Source organism: Cicer arietinum, chromosome 2, assembly GCF_000331145.2.
Source record: "Cicer arietinum cultivar CDC Frontier isolate Library 1 chromosome 2, Cicar.CDCFrontier_v2.0, whole genome shotgun sequence".
NCBI lineage: Eukaryota > Viridiplantae > Streptophyta > Magnoliopsida > Fabales > Fabaceae > Cicer > Cicer arietinum.
In genome coordinates this window covers 37,706,984-37,723,721 of record NC_021161.2, presented here as the reverse complement: position 1 = coordinate 37,723,721, position 16,738 = coordinate 37,706,984, and the positions used below count along the sequence as shown (strand labels likewise).

The 16,738-nt window shown below is 36.5% G+C and overlaps 1 protein-coding gene across 4 annotated transcripts in view; it reads left to right on the top strand.

The window, feature by feature from the left end:
* The first annotated feature begins 489 nt into the window (after positions 1-489).
* The window catches only part of LOC101499218 (uncharacterized), a 34,009-nt gene continuing 17,760 nt past the window's right edge, over positions 490-16,738 (top strand). For 2 of the 4 annotated variants that reach the window (XM_004490451.4, XM_073365048.1), the window contains exons 1-5: positions 490-648; positions 1,511-2,340; positions 2,698-2,904; positions 3,044-3,105; positions 3,651-4,107. In XM_004490451.4, coding sequence (XP_004490508.1) covers positions 1,523-2,340; positions 2,698-2,904; positions 3,044-3,105; positions 3,651-4,107 — 1,544 coding nt within the window. In that variant the 5' untranslated portion in view covers positions 490-648; positions 1,511-1,522. Of the gene's footprint in view, positions 649-1,500; positions 2,341-2,697; positions 2,905-3,043; positions 3,106-3,650; positions 4,108-16,738 lie in introns of all 4 variants that reach the window. The other 2 variants (XM_027331869.2, XM_004490452.4) reach the window with 2 other exon arrangements.

The following is a 16,738-nucleotide window of genomic DNA, read 5'->3' as shown; positions in this document are numbered from 1 at the left end:
AAACCGATTAGTGTTTTTAAGCTCAAAACCGCTCTACTCAGTCCGTTGTCTAGCCCTACTTAAACTTTCATAAGATCTACAATAATTTCTACTAGGATTAACCTTCTAGAAGAACCCACCCTTAGATGTTAATCTCTTAAACACAACTAAATTCTTTGGATACTCGACATTACTAAACTCATTATCCTTACACAACTATAAATATCAATGTAAAATTACATAAACAAAATGATGGAAACAAATTTCTTATCATATATCCATGACACAATTAGTTAGATATTGATCACGTTGGTCAAATCTAAATCAATGTTTCAGATCATTCAAAATTAATTTTTTCAATACCTAATCTACATCGTTCAATATTTAATTAACAATGAGATTAACTATTGTGTAATATTGTTACCGCAGTCAATCCGATCCGTGGACAGAGTGGTCATTTCCATAAAATGACCGCTTAATTAAGGCCGTTGGATTTGTTGCAAACTCCCTATAGTAACGGCGTTAAGATGTAACATTAGCATGATCTTAGAACGAGAGACTCCTTAGAACACGTATACACAAAACAGAAACAGTGCTCTATCAACAGTGTTCTATTGGTTCCAAGATTCATGCTCTTGTTTAATTCGGTGATTCTCTTTCTCTCTTCAGGTTCTAATTCCAAAACCCCTTTCTTTTTTCGCATGCCCAAATTCACGTTCATTCTATATTTTTGTGCACACTCTTTTATTTAATTATGTCAAAGTTCACTTAAAGCTTTGTTCTATTTAACCCTTTTTTTTTATTTTTCTTAATTGTATGTTTATGCATTGAGTGTGTATCTTTTGAGTTCATGTTTAGTTTGTTCTTGGCTCGTTGTTATTGCTACTCGATTCCTTTGTATTTAAGGTTATTTATATCTACCGAGACAACCGCTAAATCTTGTTGCTTTTGATGGAATTATTTATCTTTCTGTTATAATACTCTTAATTGTTTATTATCTCGTGTAATTAGAGAGTATGTACCAAAGAGTATGTATTAACGTTAATGTAAAACAGTTTTACACTGACATTTCATGAGAATTCACTACGTTGCCACGTCACCCCATAGCTGTATGGTTATTTTGAAACTGATAAAATGGTGACCTGTCATTGGATGTCAGTGTCAGTGTATTGCCATTAAACTCTTATCTCATTTCACTTATTTATCTCTCTGCAATAAATAATGAAATGTCTTATTGACTAAAAAATAGTTAATATTGCATTGAACTTTGAAAACATAGATAAATAGGAACATAATTCTTCTACAAAAGTGACAGTTAAAAAGGTTTGGAGGGAAGTACATATTATTGTTGCTTCCTTTGATTTGGTGCTTCTGCTTTTTGAGAATCTAAGTTTAAATGTTACATCTGTTTGAGTTCTTGTGGCTCTATATTGTTCTTCAGTTTCAGTTTTATAACATCATTACTAATTTTAGTATGTTATAAGTATAGCTTGGCTTTTTTATTGATGTTTTCTTTATTAGTTTTGTCCAGTGGTGACAACAGATGGGTAGGCGAAAAGGTAAACCACATCGATCGAGCGGGATAATACTAGAAACAAATGCTACTGCCGAAACAGCATTGGATAAACATAATATTGTAGAAGGAGGAGAAGAAGAAAATAATGATTTTGGTGATATTGATAAACCTTATTTTGTCGAGGTTGAGCGGTCTGGTTGGTTGTCAGATGAACACCTTGATATTTCTGAAGTTGTTCTAAGGGATTTAAATTTAAGAGAAGGTTTTCATGGTTTTGAACTGTCTGAGGATTTTTATCAGGATCCACAATTCTCGTTAAGATTTCGATTGTGTAATGTCAGTGATGTTCTTGGTCGAATCAAACTGGGCCATTGGCCAGTGTTACCGTATACCGATATTCATCTAGAGTTTGTTAAAAAAGCTATAGTTGACAATACTGAAACATGCACAGTGTTGTTATCTGGTATTTTTGATGGACCTGATGAAGGTGTTTCTGGTCTTGTTCACTTGGCAAGTTTGAAATTTGTTACATTGAGGGCAGTTCTTGGAATTAGGGTTTCTAAGGACATTCCTTCCCTCAGGGTGAGGGTGGAGGTACTAAAGAGTACCTTCGATGCATGTGAGTCACTTCTCGAGGGTTCTAGACAACTATGGAAAAAGAGTATGATGAATCTCATGTCTTGGTTACGACCAGAAATAATGACTTCAGAAGTTAGGTATGGGTTTAGTAGCTATATTGATATGGAAGTTGATTCGCAGACAGAGAGGGTAGATGACGGTGGCTATGCAAGTAAATGCTCGAGGTTTGATCCTGCTGGTTTTTATGAAGCCATTAAGCCTTCAAAGTAAGTTAAACTTTCTCTTTGGTCTTGATCACCAATTTAAGCAGAAAAGCAATTGTTATAATCGTCGATCGCAAAGTTGTCAAATAGCAGTGCTATAGAGTTGTAACGTAGCGGAATTTTAACAAACTGCTATTGTTCTGCGACACACGGTTTAGTATAAAGTGTTGTCAAATAGCGGCTATAGCACTGTAGCGTACCATAATTTGAACAAACCGCTATTTTTTGCGATTTGCGATTGACAATGCTGTTGTCATTGATTATTCAATAATAGAATAACTTTGTTTAAGTCTTAACAATAATCAATTTCCCTTTTTTTCGCCTAGCTTGTAGCTTATCTTTTGTAAATCATGTCTACAGAGCAGAACCAATGATTGAAGATGACATACCTGAATTACTTCCTGAACTGAGGCCATATCAACGTCGTGCAGCTTTCTGGATGGTAAAACGAGAAAAAGCAATGGAAGAACGTCAGGGTGACATTGAAAGAAATCAGTTTCATTCTCCATTATGTGTGCCGGTGGATTTTCTAGACACAGGTTCTAAAATGTTTTTCAATCCATTCAGGTAAGTTTTTACCAATTCTCAGAATGTAACTTACGTCCATTATTTTTTTATTGCATAATACATATCTGGGAGCTCTCTCTCTCTCCCCCCTAGTCCCTACAATTATGATTTCATTTCACTTGTGCTTATTTTGCCCCAGTGGAAATATTTCCTTGTGCCCAGAGACTTCATCACCGTATGTATTTGGAGGCATTCTTGCTGGTAGGTCTCAAGCTATGTTGCATATTTCTTTTATTAACTCAAACAATCATGTGGATTTTATCAAAATTTTAATTTTAAAAAAATTGTGATATTTTACAGTGGTAAAACATAATCTGTTTTATTTTATTTTTAAAATAAGCAAATAATCTGTTTTATTAAAAATATATTTTCACTAGTATGGGTCTTCCAATAGCATCCTGAATAGGTACAGTTTTTAACTATAATTTTTGCTTTCTAAATGTTAATTTATATGCTCTATTGTGTGCAATCTTGAGTCTGTAACTGTAATACCTATGCATTCTGATACTTAAGAGCTAGTAAGTTGAAAGCCTAATGTTTTTTATCGCTATGACTGACAGTATATTTAGGTAGTGATTCATTTGAATGAATTGAGATTCATTATAATGAATCAGGATTCAAGATGAGATTCATGTCTAGATAGATATGCACAAGAGAGTCGCATCGATTGGGTTCAATTTAGTATTGAATTGAGGTACAATTAACATGTTTTGTAAGATTCTAATAACCATATTTTAATGTAACAGATGAGATGGGATTAGGAAAAACTGTAGAATTGCTTGCCTGCATCTTTGCACACCGAAGATCAGCATATGGAAATGACATACTAATTGATTCGGTTCCCCAAGTCAACTGTGACAAAAAAGTTGCTTTGAAAAGACTCAAAAAAGAGCGCGTGGAGTGCGCATGTGGAGCTGTGAGCGAAAGTCTCAAATATCAAGGACTATGGGTTCAGTGTGACATTTGTGATGCTTGGCAACATGCAGATTGTGTTGGTTATTCACCTAAAGGGAAGTCACTGAAATCAAAAAAAGGATTGGAAAGCAAGACATATAAAACTACCATAGCTGAGAGGAATGGGGAATATGTATGTCTGATGTGCTCTGAACTACTACAAGCTACTGAACCTCCGATTGCTTCTGGTGCCACTCTCATTGTCTGCCCGGCTCCTATTTTGCCCCAGTGGAATGATGAAATTATACGGTATAGTTTTTTATTAATGAAAATTATGAATGCTAATATCAACCTAGAGCTCATTGTGCACTCTTTTTTATAGAGTTTAAATGACATGCACAATTGACATTCAATGAGAGTTCCCTGTTTTGTTTTGCCACGTCATCCCACTTTTGTTACTGCATTTTGAATTTGAATTTATAACGTTGCAAAATAGTAAATTTTTATTGGTTGTCAGTGTGAAATAGATTTACACTGATAGTGCATGATCCTTTAACTCATTTTATAGTGCTCAGCAAGGTCCTAATTTCTGTCTCATCTTATCCCATATGGAATTATATGCTTGCAGCTTTCATCTATTTGTGTTAATTGTGTAAAACAAGAAGATTTTTCTGAATGTGCTTAAGTTACATTCGCACTCAGCAGCATGCTTAATTTATACACATGGTAATTACAATGATAATAAATGATCAAATGCAATTTATAAGAAAATAATAAAGCTAACACTATTTCTTATGATACATTGTACTTAATCTTCTTGCTGTACAATGAACCTTAGCTACTTGGAAAGTGGAGTATTAATATGTTTTAGCTTTCCAACACTTATGTTTTAATTTCCAACACTCCCCTTCAAGCTGGTGAATAAATATTCTCCATTCTTAGCTTAGACACAATTCTTTCTAAAATAGGGCAGCTCAATCCTTTGGTGAAGATATCCACAAGTTGACTTTGTGAAGGAACAAAAGGAGTGAAAATCAAACCGCAATCAAGCTTCTCTTTGCTAAAATGCCTATCAACCTCAATATGTTTCGTTCGATCATGTTAGACAGGATTGTGAGCTATATTGATTGCTGACTTATTATCATAATAGAGCTTCATAGGTCCATCCTAGGTAGTTAATTCTAGCGTTTCCCAGCGAGATCCCGCTGTCCCGGTGCGGTACAGTGTCTGACTGCGACAACGTGAAACAAGATCCCGACGAGATCTGGGCGAGATTCTGCTATCCCGGCGTAGTTAATCCCAACGTTTCCCAGCAAGATCCGCTATTATTTCTTCCTACTTTGTTTTATTCTTTCTACTTTCACCTAAGAAGAAGAAGTAGAATATGCTAATGAAGATGATGGTTATCTTTGATTCCTATGCTAGAATATGCATTTGAATTTTAATATTTAGTTATTTTATTACTCTGTGTTAAAGACTTCAATATGCACCATTTTTATTTCCTTGACTTTTATTGGTATTTCTATGTATGTTTTGATTAAGAGTAAGACTTGTAGATTCTTATTACTAATTATGAATGTTTCAGAGTTTGAGTCATTTGTTAATTTTGCATTAAATATAGGTTTATATAATATTATTCATGTAATTTGTTCAAAAAAATAGCAATTATCCCGCCTATCCCGAAACGCGCTATCCTGCTATCCCACTTTTGGAGTTGGCCGCGACACACCACTATCTGAGATTAACTACCTAGGGTCTATCCCATTTACTCTTCAAATCTTCTAAGATAATCTTCAGCCAAAGTAATTCACAAATGCCTTGTGCCGTAGCTCGAAAGTCAGCTTCAACAGTTGATCGGGCCACAACATTATGCTATTTACTCCCCCAAGTTACAAGATTTCCTCCAAGAAATGTACAATATTCTGTAGTGGATCTTCGATCAGTAATTGAACCTGCATAATCAACATCAATATAAGCCTCAAGAGTAGCACTCCCATTCCTTTTAAACAAAATCCTTCTTCTTGGAATTTCTTTAAGATATTGCAAAATCCTATGAGCTGTAAGTAAATGAGCTTCCCTTGGGTTGTGCATAAATTGATTGACTAACCCCACTTACAGCAAATGCAATATCTAACCTTGTGTGAGAAAGGTAAATTAATTTTCCAACTAGGCTTTGGTACATTTCCTTATCCACCACTGCTCCTTCTTCCACACTACCCAACTTATGGCTTGGATCTATAGGACTTCCACAGGTTTACAAGCTAGCTTACTTGTTAAATTAATTTTCCAACTAGGCTTTGGTACATTTCCTTATCCACCACTGCTCCTTCTTCCACACTACCCAACTTATGGCTTGGATCTATAGGACTTCCACAGGTTTACAAGCTAGCTTACTTGTTTCCACGAGCAAATCTATGATATACTTTTGTTGAGATATGAAAATACCTTTTTTTGAGTGAGTCACTTATATTTCTAAAAATACTTTAGCCTCCCAAGAGTTTTCATTCCAAACTCTTTTGCTTAATGTGGAGTCAAGACTTGTTGCTCCTTGCATTCATTTCCAGTCACAATGATGTCATCAACATATATCAACAACACTGTTACTCCCTTTGAATTAGAGTGTTTAATGAACAATGTATGATCTGTATTACTTTGTTTGAATCCTAAGGCTATCATAACCTTAGTAAACCTTCCAAACCAAGTCTGAGGTAACTGTTTCAACCCATATAATGCATTTTTCAACCTACAAACAGAATTGACTGCAACATTTTTCCCATATCCTGGTGGAACCTCCACATAAATTTCTTCCTCAAGCTCCCCATGTAAGAATGCATTTTTCACATCAAATTGTTGTAATTTCCATCCGTAATTGGCAGCAGGAGAAAATATAACTCGGACTGTATTCATCTTTGCCGTTGGAGCAAAAGATTATGAATAATCAATGTCATAGGCTTGTGTGAAACCTTTTGCAACCAACCTTGCTTTGTACCTCTTAATCGATCCGTCAGCCTTATATTTTACTGTATACACCCATTTACAACCAACTGGTTTCTTTCCTTCTGGCAAAACCACCAAATCCATGTTTTATTCTTCTCCAATGCCTCTATTTATGTATCCAAAGCATACTTCCAATTTTTATCGGATTATGCCTCAAAAACATTATTGGGAACTTGGATGGTGTTTAAGTTTGCAAGAAATGTTTTATGGGCATGATAGCAATTTTGAAATGAAATATAATTTGAGAGAGGATATAGTGGTCTTTTTGTACATTCTCCAATCCCCTTTCTAATGGAAGTTGGGAGGTCAAGGTCATCTTCTGTTATTGGGTTATCCGTTTTGAAGGACTTGGATTGGTCTCTTGGACTTGTGTTGATTCAGGAATGGCCTTCAATCTTCTTGTATACACCAAATTCTTTCCAAACTTGTCATTTTCACCTCTGTTCTTAATGAATGCTTCAGTCTCAAGTCTATTTTCAGCCACTGCTTCATCTCTAAATTCACGTCCAAATCCATCTTCAACCAATGCCTCATTTTCAGCCATTTTTCCACTTGTCTTGAGCTCATGGGAATTTGTTTCAAGATCAAGAAGAATAAGAGTTTCCAGATTATTCCCCCTATCTTCACCAAGACTCTCCCCCTGAAGATAAGGTTGAGCAAAATAGGCCTGTCCTTTATGAAAAGTAACATCACGAGACACATAATTTTTTTTATGGAGGGTGGTAATAAGACTTATACCCCTTTTGAGTAGTGGAGTACCCAACAAAGACACGTTTTAGAGCTATTGGACCAACTTTTCCCTTATTTTGACTATGGATATGAACAAATGAGACACACCCAAAAACCTGTGGTACAAGATTATTAGTGGTAGAAATGTTTGGATAGAAGGACGAAAGAATATCCATAGGACTCCTTTGTCAAGAATTAGAGTAAAAATATATTTCTTAAATGAATTATATTGGTAATACATCAGATATATATATACTAGATTACTTAACAACCAAATCCTATTAGTACTCATATATAACTAAATCCCTATTAGTACTCATATATAACTACATCCCTATTATTACTCCTATTCAACTGAATCCCTATATTGAGGGATATTAAATAGAAATAGATTTTGACACCCCCTCTCAAGCTGGTGAATAGATGTTCTCCATTCCCAGCTTGGATACAATTTTTTCAAAGTTGCTGCTGTTTAGCCCTTTAGTTAGAAGATCTACAAGGTTGTCTTGGGATGAGACATATGGAGTGCAAATTAGGCCACTGTCGAGTTTTTCTTTGATGAAATGTCTATCGACTTCAATATGCTTGGTTCTATCATGTTGCACTGGATTATGTGCTATGCTAATAGCAGATTTATTATCACAATAGAGTTTCATTGGTTTATCCCACTTTATCTTCAGGTCCTCCAAAATGATCTTCAACCACAGTAATTCACATATTCCTTATGCCATTGCCCTAAATTCTGCTTCAGCACTGGATCTGGATACCACACTTTGTTTTTTACTCTTCCAAGTCACAAGATTTCCACATAGAAAAGTGCAATATCCTGTGGTTGATCTCCTATCTATAATTGACCTTGCATAGTCAGCATCAGTATATGCTTCAAGACTCACATTTCCATTTCGTTTGAACAAAATTCCTCTTCCTGGGGTCCCTTTCAAATATTGCACGATTCTGAGTGCAGCTTGCAAGTGTACCTCCTTTGGTTGATGCATGAATTGACTGACTAGACTTACAGCAAAAGCAATATCAAGTCTAGTATGTGACAGATATATGAGTCTTCCAACTAATCTTTGGTACATTTCCTTGTCAACTGCAATGTCTTCTTCTGCATTTCTCAAATGTAAATTTGGATCGATTGGTGTACTAGCTGGCTTGCATGCTGTCTTGCCTGTTTCCTGCAGAAGATTTGTAATATATTTTTGTTGGGATATAAAAATCCCTTTCATAGAGTGAGCCACTTCAATTCCCAAGAAATACTTCAATTTTCCCAAGGTTTTAATCTCAAATTCTTTGGCTAGGTGTTGTCCTAACAATTGTTGCTCCTTTTCATCATCACCGGTCACTATAATGTCGTCCACATATACCAATAACACTGTTACTCCCCCTGACTCATAATGTTTGATAAAGAGGGTATGATCTCCTTGGCTTTGTTTGAAGCCTAGACCCACCATGGCTCTAGCAAACCTCCCAAACCACGCTCGTGGTGATTGTTTAAGCCCATATAGAGCCTTCTTTAGCTTACAAACGGTGTTGGCAGCAATATGCTCACTATATCCAGGGGGTAAGTCCATATAAATCTCTTCTTCTAGATCTCCATAGAGGAATGCATTTTTTACATCAAATTGGTGCAAGTTCCAACTGTAATTAGCTGCTAGAGATAATATCACTCGGACGGTGTTCATTTTTGCAACCAGAGCAAATGTTTCCAAGTAATCCACTCTATATGTTTGAGTAAATCCTTTTGCTACCAACCTTTCCTTGTACCTCTCAATAGACCCATCAACCTTGTACTTTATAGTGTATACCCACTTGCATCCTACAGGTTTCTTTCCATTTGGTAGAGGGACAAAATCCCAAGTACCGTTCTTGTCCAATGCTTCCATTTCCAAGTTCATGACTTGTTTCCATTTCATGTCAGACAATGCTTCAGATAGAGAGGTAGGTAAAGTGGTAGTGTTCAAGCTTGTGATGAAGGCTTTATGGGTAGGTGAGAATTGTTCAAAGCATAAGTAGTTGGATAGAGGGTAGAGTGGCTTGTTGGTACATGTCCTAGTATTCTTCCTAAGGTACATGTCTTAGTTGGATATGGAGGCCATCATAAGTTGGTGGTGTGTCGGATTCTGATTCTAGTGCATGAGAAGATTCATAAATTGGATCACTAGAATTTGAAGCATCAAGAGACGTTACCTTGTGTAAAGTCGGATTGGACTCTTGGATGTAAATAGATTCAGGAATGACCTTTGTTCTTCTTGTATATACTAGATTCTTCCCATATCTAACATTAGCGACATCATTACCATCTTTCTCAGAATCAATTTCAATCTCAATTTCTGGTTCAAGAGTTAATTCAGGAAGTAGAAGAGACTCATCTTCCTTATTTGTATTCTCCCCCTGAAGATGAGTTTGACCAAAGTAACTTTCTTGCTCATGGAAGGTGACATCACGAGAGACGAATAATTTTTGGGATGGTGGATGATAGCATTTGTAGCCCTTTTGGATGGAAGAGTACTCGATAAAGATACATTTTAAGGCTCTAGGATCAAGTTTCCCTCTATTATCACCATGGATATGGACAAACGATGCACATTCAAATATTCTAGGAGTAAGATTACTGGAGGTCGACACATTAGGGTAGAATGAGGACAGGGCCTCCATAGGAGTTTTGAAGGCAAGGACACTAGAAGGTAAACGATTTATGAGGTACGAAGCAGTTAACACCGCTTCTCCCAAAAAAATTTTAGGAACCTTAGTTTGAAATAACATATCTCGGGTTTGATCTAACAATTGGCTATTTTTCCTTTCAGCAATTCCATTTTGATGGGGTGTTTTAACACATGAGGACTCATGAATAATGCCTTCTTTTTGACAGAAATAATTAAGACCATGGTTAAAGTAATCTTTAGCATTATCAGACCTAATCCTCTTAATACTTACTCCAAACTGATTTTTTTATCATGGAGAAGAACTGTAGAAACATAGACGTGACTTCAGATTTTTGTTTTAATAAATACACCCAAGTAACCTGAGTACAATCATCAATAAAGGTTACAAACCAACATGCACCTGATATATTTGGAACATTTGAAAGACCCCACACATCTGTATGAATTAAATAAAACGGAAAAGTACTTATTGTATTACTGATTGGAAAAGGTACACGCTTGTGTTTAGCAAGCTCACACACCTCACAATGAAGACTCTCTACATCTAATTTCTTAAAAAAAGAAGGAAATATTTGCTTAATGACTCGAAATGAAAGGTGACCAAGGCGACAATGGTACAAAAGAACCTTATCCCTAATGGTTTTTATTGATTCTGAAAAAAAGGAGTTATTGTTGTTGAATAACTTCAGAGCGGAATCTTGGTTATCCAAACAATAAAGGCCATTCCACTCTCTAGCATGTCCAATCGTCCTCCCCGAATGCTTGTTCTGAAAAACACAAAAGTTGTTATAGAAGATAACATTACATGATAGGTCTTTTGTGAGTTTTGAATGGAAATAAGGCTGGTGGACAATTTAGGGATATGGAGGACATTTCGTAGAGTTATGGATGAATTTATTTGGACATCTCCTTGACCTGCTACAGTTATAAGGGTACCATCTGCTATTGATATTTTCTTGTTGCTAGTGCAAGGTGAATAAGTAGAGAAATGTGTGGGTAAGGGTGTCATGTGGTCTGTGGCTCCAGAATCCAGTATCCAATATTGGTTAAAGGGTATATTTGAAGCATTAAGTCCAAAAGAAAATGGAACGTACCTGAATGTGCCAAATAGCAAGTACCTGTGGGTTTCTCCAAACTAGTGAGTAAAGATCTCAACTTTTCTACCTCATCTTGGTTCAGTTGCGTCATACCTTCTCGACTTTCTTCACTAGTACCTGTAGCTATGTGTGCTTGACCTCCCTTTTTCCCCCACTCCTTGTCTCGGTTTTGAGAGCCCCACTCTCTATTAAGTGGTCTCCCGTTCAATTTCCAGCATTTTTCACGAGTGTGGCGAGGCTTGTTGCAATAGGTACACCACACTCCTTCACCTTTCTTCTCCACATAGGCTCATCCTCCTTTCTTTTGGTCAACCATCATTGCTGAGCTTTCTACAGGTGGGACTGTCAGCATTAGTCCCCTTCTACTTTCTTCACTTCTCACTATAGCCACTACTTCATTAATTCCTGGCACTTTCTCCTTACCAAGGATTTGCACTCTAACTTGATCAAAATCAGAGTTGATTCCCACCAAGAAATCATAGACTCTATCTTGTTCAATATACTCCTTGAGTAATGCTGCATCTGCTAGACACTTGACTTTTATAGCTCTGTAATGATCCATTTCCATCCTCAAAGCTTTGAGATGATTTGGATACTCAGTAACAGTCTTGTTTCCTTGTTTAGCAACCAAAGTTTTCACCTTCACATCGTATATTTGGGCAGCATCTTTAGCTTTGGAATAAGTCTCTTCTAATGCCTTCCAAATCTTATTCGCAGTGCTGAGAAACATGCAAGTGTCACTGATTTCTGAGGTCATTGCATCCCATAACCATGCCATGATTATAAAATCCTCTTTATCCCACCTCTTAAATTTGGGATCTGTTTCTTTGGGGGGTTCATCAGTTAAGTGTTCCGCCATCCCTTTACCTTTCAAAAGAGTGCGCACAATTTGAGACCACTTCAAATAGTTCTTCCCATTCAACTTGTGAACGGATGAGAGGTTTTGCAATTCGGCTTGAAATTTTTTATTTCCTGTTTCATTCTTGGTTTCTTTATGAATCACTACTCCTTCTCCCGCCATGGATGAAGAACAAAAAACAGCAAGAAGGCAACAAACAAACTTCGTTAAACAGATGTTAAGTTGCTGCAATGAAGGCAGCAAAAAAGGGATCTTAAGTTGCTGCAATGAAGGCAGCAAAAAAAAAAAATCTTAAATTGCTGCAATGAAGGCAACAAAAAAAATCTTAAATTGCTGCAACGAAGGCAGCAAAAAGGGCCACAATGAAGGTGGCTAAAGTTTCAGAAAAAAGAAAACCGCAATGAAGGTGGTAAATTTATGCGGAAGCAAGACTCTCAAAGATCGAGAGCTCTGATGCCATGTCAAGAATTAGAGTAAAAATATATTTCTTGAATGAATTATATTGGTAATACATCAGATATATATATACTAGATTACTTAACAACCAAATCCTATTAGTACTCATATATAACTAAATCCCTATTAGTATTCATATATAACTAAATCCCTATTATTACTCCTATTCAACTGAATCCCTATATTGAGGGATATTAAATAGAAACAGATTTTGACACTCCTAAACTTCAACACTCTAGAGGGTAGCTGATTAATGAGATATGTTGTTGTGAGAACAGCTTCTCCCCAAGATTCCTTAAAACATTTTTTTGGAACAACAATGCCCTAGTTTGGTTAAGAAGATGACCATTTTTCTTTCTGCAATTCCATTTTGTTGTGGTGTTTTCGAACAAGAAGACTCATGAATCATTCCCTCATTTTGGAAAGAAAGAGTAAAGACATGATTGAAGAATTCTTTCCCATTATCAGATCTAATTCTTTTGATATTTGTACCAAATTGATTTTTTATCATTGTGAAAAAATTTGGGAGAACAGTATCAAGTACTTCAGATTTATTTTTCAAAAGGAAAAGCCAAGTAACTTGGGTACAATCATCTATAAAAAGTAACAAACCATCTTTCCATGTAACCCCTTATTTCGTGCCAGATGGAGCTTTTTGGATTACCGATACAGTCCTGTACCCGTTTTAGGTGCTGTAATCGGGATGCGTTCGAGGGGTAGTGGTTCATATCGGCAAAGTAGGCATTTATGCCTCTCGCAATATCCCCCTCGTCTTTTATTTGGAGCGGCAGGTGCCCATCGTTATATAAGGACAGAGCCGAGCTCCAGACACACTTGGAATAGTCGATGGACCCCAAACATCAGTATGAACAAGATGAAAAGGAATTGTGCATTTTTTATTATTCAATGGAAAAGTTACATGCCTGTGTTTTGCAATTTCACATACTTCACAATGAAGAGTCTCAGTTTTTACTTTACAAAACAAAGATGGAACTAATTTTGGTGACTCCAAAAGAGGGGTGTCCTAATCGACAATGGAAAAGCAAATTTTTTTCTTTGCTTCTGAGAAGTGACTACATTAAGGAGCAAGACGGTGGATTTTTTTGCTGCTATAGGCTGATTTGGTTCTTCAAGATAGTAAAGGCCATTCCCTTCTCTAGCATGTCCAATTGTCCTCCCTGAATCCTTGTCCTGAAATACACACTGGTTGCTGTAAAAAACTATACTATAGAATAAATCTCTAGTAAGTTTTTGTATAGAGACAAGGTTTGTGCACAATTTTGTAACATGAAGGACATTTTTTAAGATAATGGAAGGAGTTATTTGGATATCTCTGATACCAGCCACTGTCACTAGAGTACCATCAGCAGTAGAATTTTTTTTATTACTAGTGGAGAAAGTATGGATGAAGGTGTCATATAGTCTGTGGCTCTTGAATCTAAAATCCATAGGGAAGTAGAAAGTATATTTGGAACATTAAATCCGGATGAAATTGGAAGCATACCTGAATACGCCAAAGTACAAGTATGTGTTGGTTTCTCCAATCTCTTCTTGGTTAAGGCTATTTAATCCAGAATTGTTGGAAGATTCAGTTTTGCTTTCTTCAACTTTTTCAGCAACATAAGTCTGACCGTTCTTGCGAAATACACCTCCAGGAAGGCCTCCTTTTTGCCCTCCTTCAAGATTAGGAGGTTCTTGCGAAATACACCTCCAGGAAGGCCTCCTTTTTGCCCTCCTTCAAGATTAGGAGGTTTTCCATGCAACTTCTGATATGGTGGTTATGGAACTCTAGGTAATCAACAATGAAAACGAAGAATTCAATCACAAACAGTAGGAATTCTTATTTATTGAAGAGAATTCGAACTGGAATTGAGTTACAATGGAAGTTTGAGAACAGAGAAAAGAAGAAGAAGTGTAATACAGGTCTTGATTATGAATGCCCCCTCAACTAACTAACTACTTTCCTATATAGTAATTCAGTTACAATTGTTTAACTAACCTGTTTAGCTCAACAGTTGTAACTGAATTAGCTAAACAGGTTAGTTAAACAGTTGTAACTGAATTACTATATAGGAAAGTAGTTAGTTAGTTGAGGGGGGCATTCATAATCAAGACTAGTGTTACCAGCCATTCCACCCCTAGCACTACATCACAACACCCAAGTGGAATTAACATAACATCTGAAGTGAAATTAGTATGCTGTATTGTCCACTTCAAATTTCTTACCACTGAAGAAATCTTCACTTTGTTGCCATCAGCTACAGTGACTACTAGTGGTTTTATGTCATCAATTTTGCACCCCAACCTTTCTGCCATCTGAACATCCAGGAAATTATAAGTGCTCCCGCTATCTATTAGAATATGTAGAGCCTTCTTCATATATCTTCCAGTGATTCGCATGGTTCTAAAATTGGCTACCCCAGTCAATGCATTGACAGAAATTTGAGCTGCTTCAAAATGATTCTCAACATTGACAGGATCAATGGTAATACACTCATCCTCCAATTCCTCAACCTCTAACAGATGGATCTGAAGTTTTTTATGAGAAATACTATGCTCTGCAGAATAAGGTTCATCACAAAAGTAACATAATCCTTTGGCTCTCCTTTCAGCCATAAATGCTGGTGAAAGGGTTCTATTAAATTTGGGTTTGGGCTTGGCTGTTTCATGTTCATATGTTTGTTGTGGGTTAGGGCCAAGTATGGATTTGGTACTGTTGTGGTTTTTGTTTTTCATAGGAATACTGAACTGCGACCCTTGGTTACTAGCAGCTTCATAAAGCTTAGCCAAAGCAAATGCTTTTCTCACTGTTTGTGGTTGAAACATTCTCACCATCATTTGCACATCATTTTTCAACCCTCCTAAAAAACAACTCAATGTATATTCTGCAGACAATTCTAATTGTGTAATTATGGCATCGAATTGTTCATGATACTCAGTAATTGACCCTTGCTGTCTCAACTTCATTAACTCAGCCATAGGATCATTACATACGTCCCCGAATCTCTCCACTAGGATTTTGACATACTCTTCCCATGTAGGTAAAGTTGTACTCCACAATGACCTTACAAATGCATGATGCCATTTTAAAGCCTTGCCCTCAAAATGCATAATAGCAAGTTTTACTTTTACTTCCGCAGGCGTATCATCGATCATGAAATAAGTTTCACATTGATATAGCCATTCTTTCACATTAGCACCATTAAACCTAGGGAAATCGATTTTAGACAATCGAGTATGGCAAGAATAAGGAGTAGAAAATCGATCACCTCTGTTACTGTTGTTAGCATTGGAATGTTGATGATGAATATTGTTGCGATTATGAGAAGAACTGCCATCATCTCCATTTTTATGCAGCAATTCTTCAAAAGATTGCTTAATCGATTCTCCTAGTGTTTGCTGTAAGGATCCAGCTAGCTCTGCCAATCTCAACTCTAGCTTCTCAGTAATCCGATTCTCCAAACGTTCCTCGATCTCCCTTACCGCTGCTTGAGTTCGTGTAGATTCCGCCATCTCCCAGAAAAAAAAACAAAGCTCTGAATACCAATTGATATGGTGGTTATGGAACTCTAGGTAATCAACAATGAAAACGAAGAATTCAATCACAAACAGTAGGAATTCTTATTTATTGAAGAGAATTCGAACTGGAATTGAGTTACAATGGAAGTTTGAGAACAGAGAAAAGAAGAAGAAGAAGTGTAATACAGGTCTTGATTATGAATGCCCCCTCAACTAACTAACTACTTTCCTATATAGTAATTCAGTTACAACTGTTTAACTAACCTGTTTAGCTAATTCAGTTACAACTGTAACAACTTCCAACACTTCTCACAAGTATGTCTAAGCTTATTGCAGTAAGTACACCCTTCTCTTCCACCTTTGTTTGTCCTCCACCTCTAAGATTTTCAACTATCATGGCTGAACTTTCAATGGATGGAGTATCAAGCATTAAGTTTCTTCTGCTCTCCCTGCTTCTTACGATGGCAACTACCTCATTTAAGGAAGGAACTTGTGGTTTTCCTAGAATCTGAATTCTTACCTGATCAAATCAGGATTTAGTCCCACAAGAAAGTCATAGACCCTATCTTGTTCAATAAACTCCTTGAGGACTGCTGAATCTGCTGCACAGTGAGTCT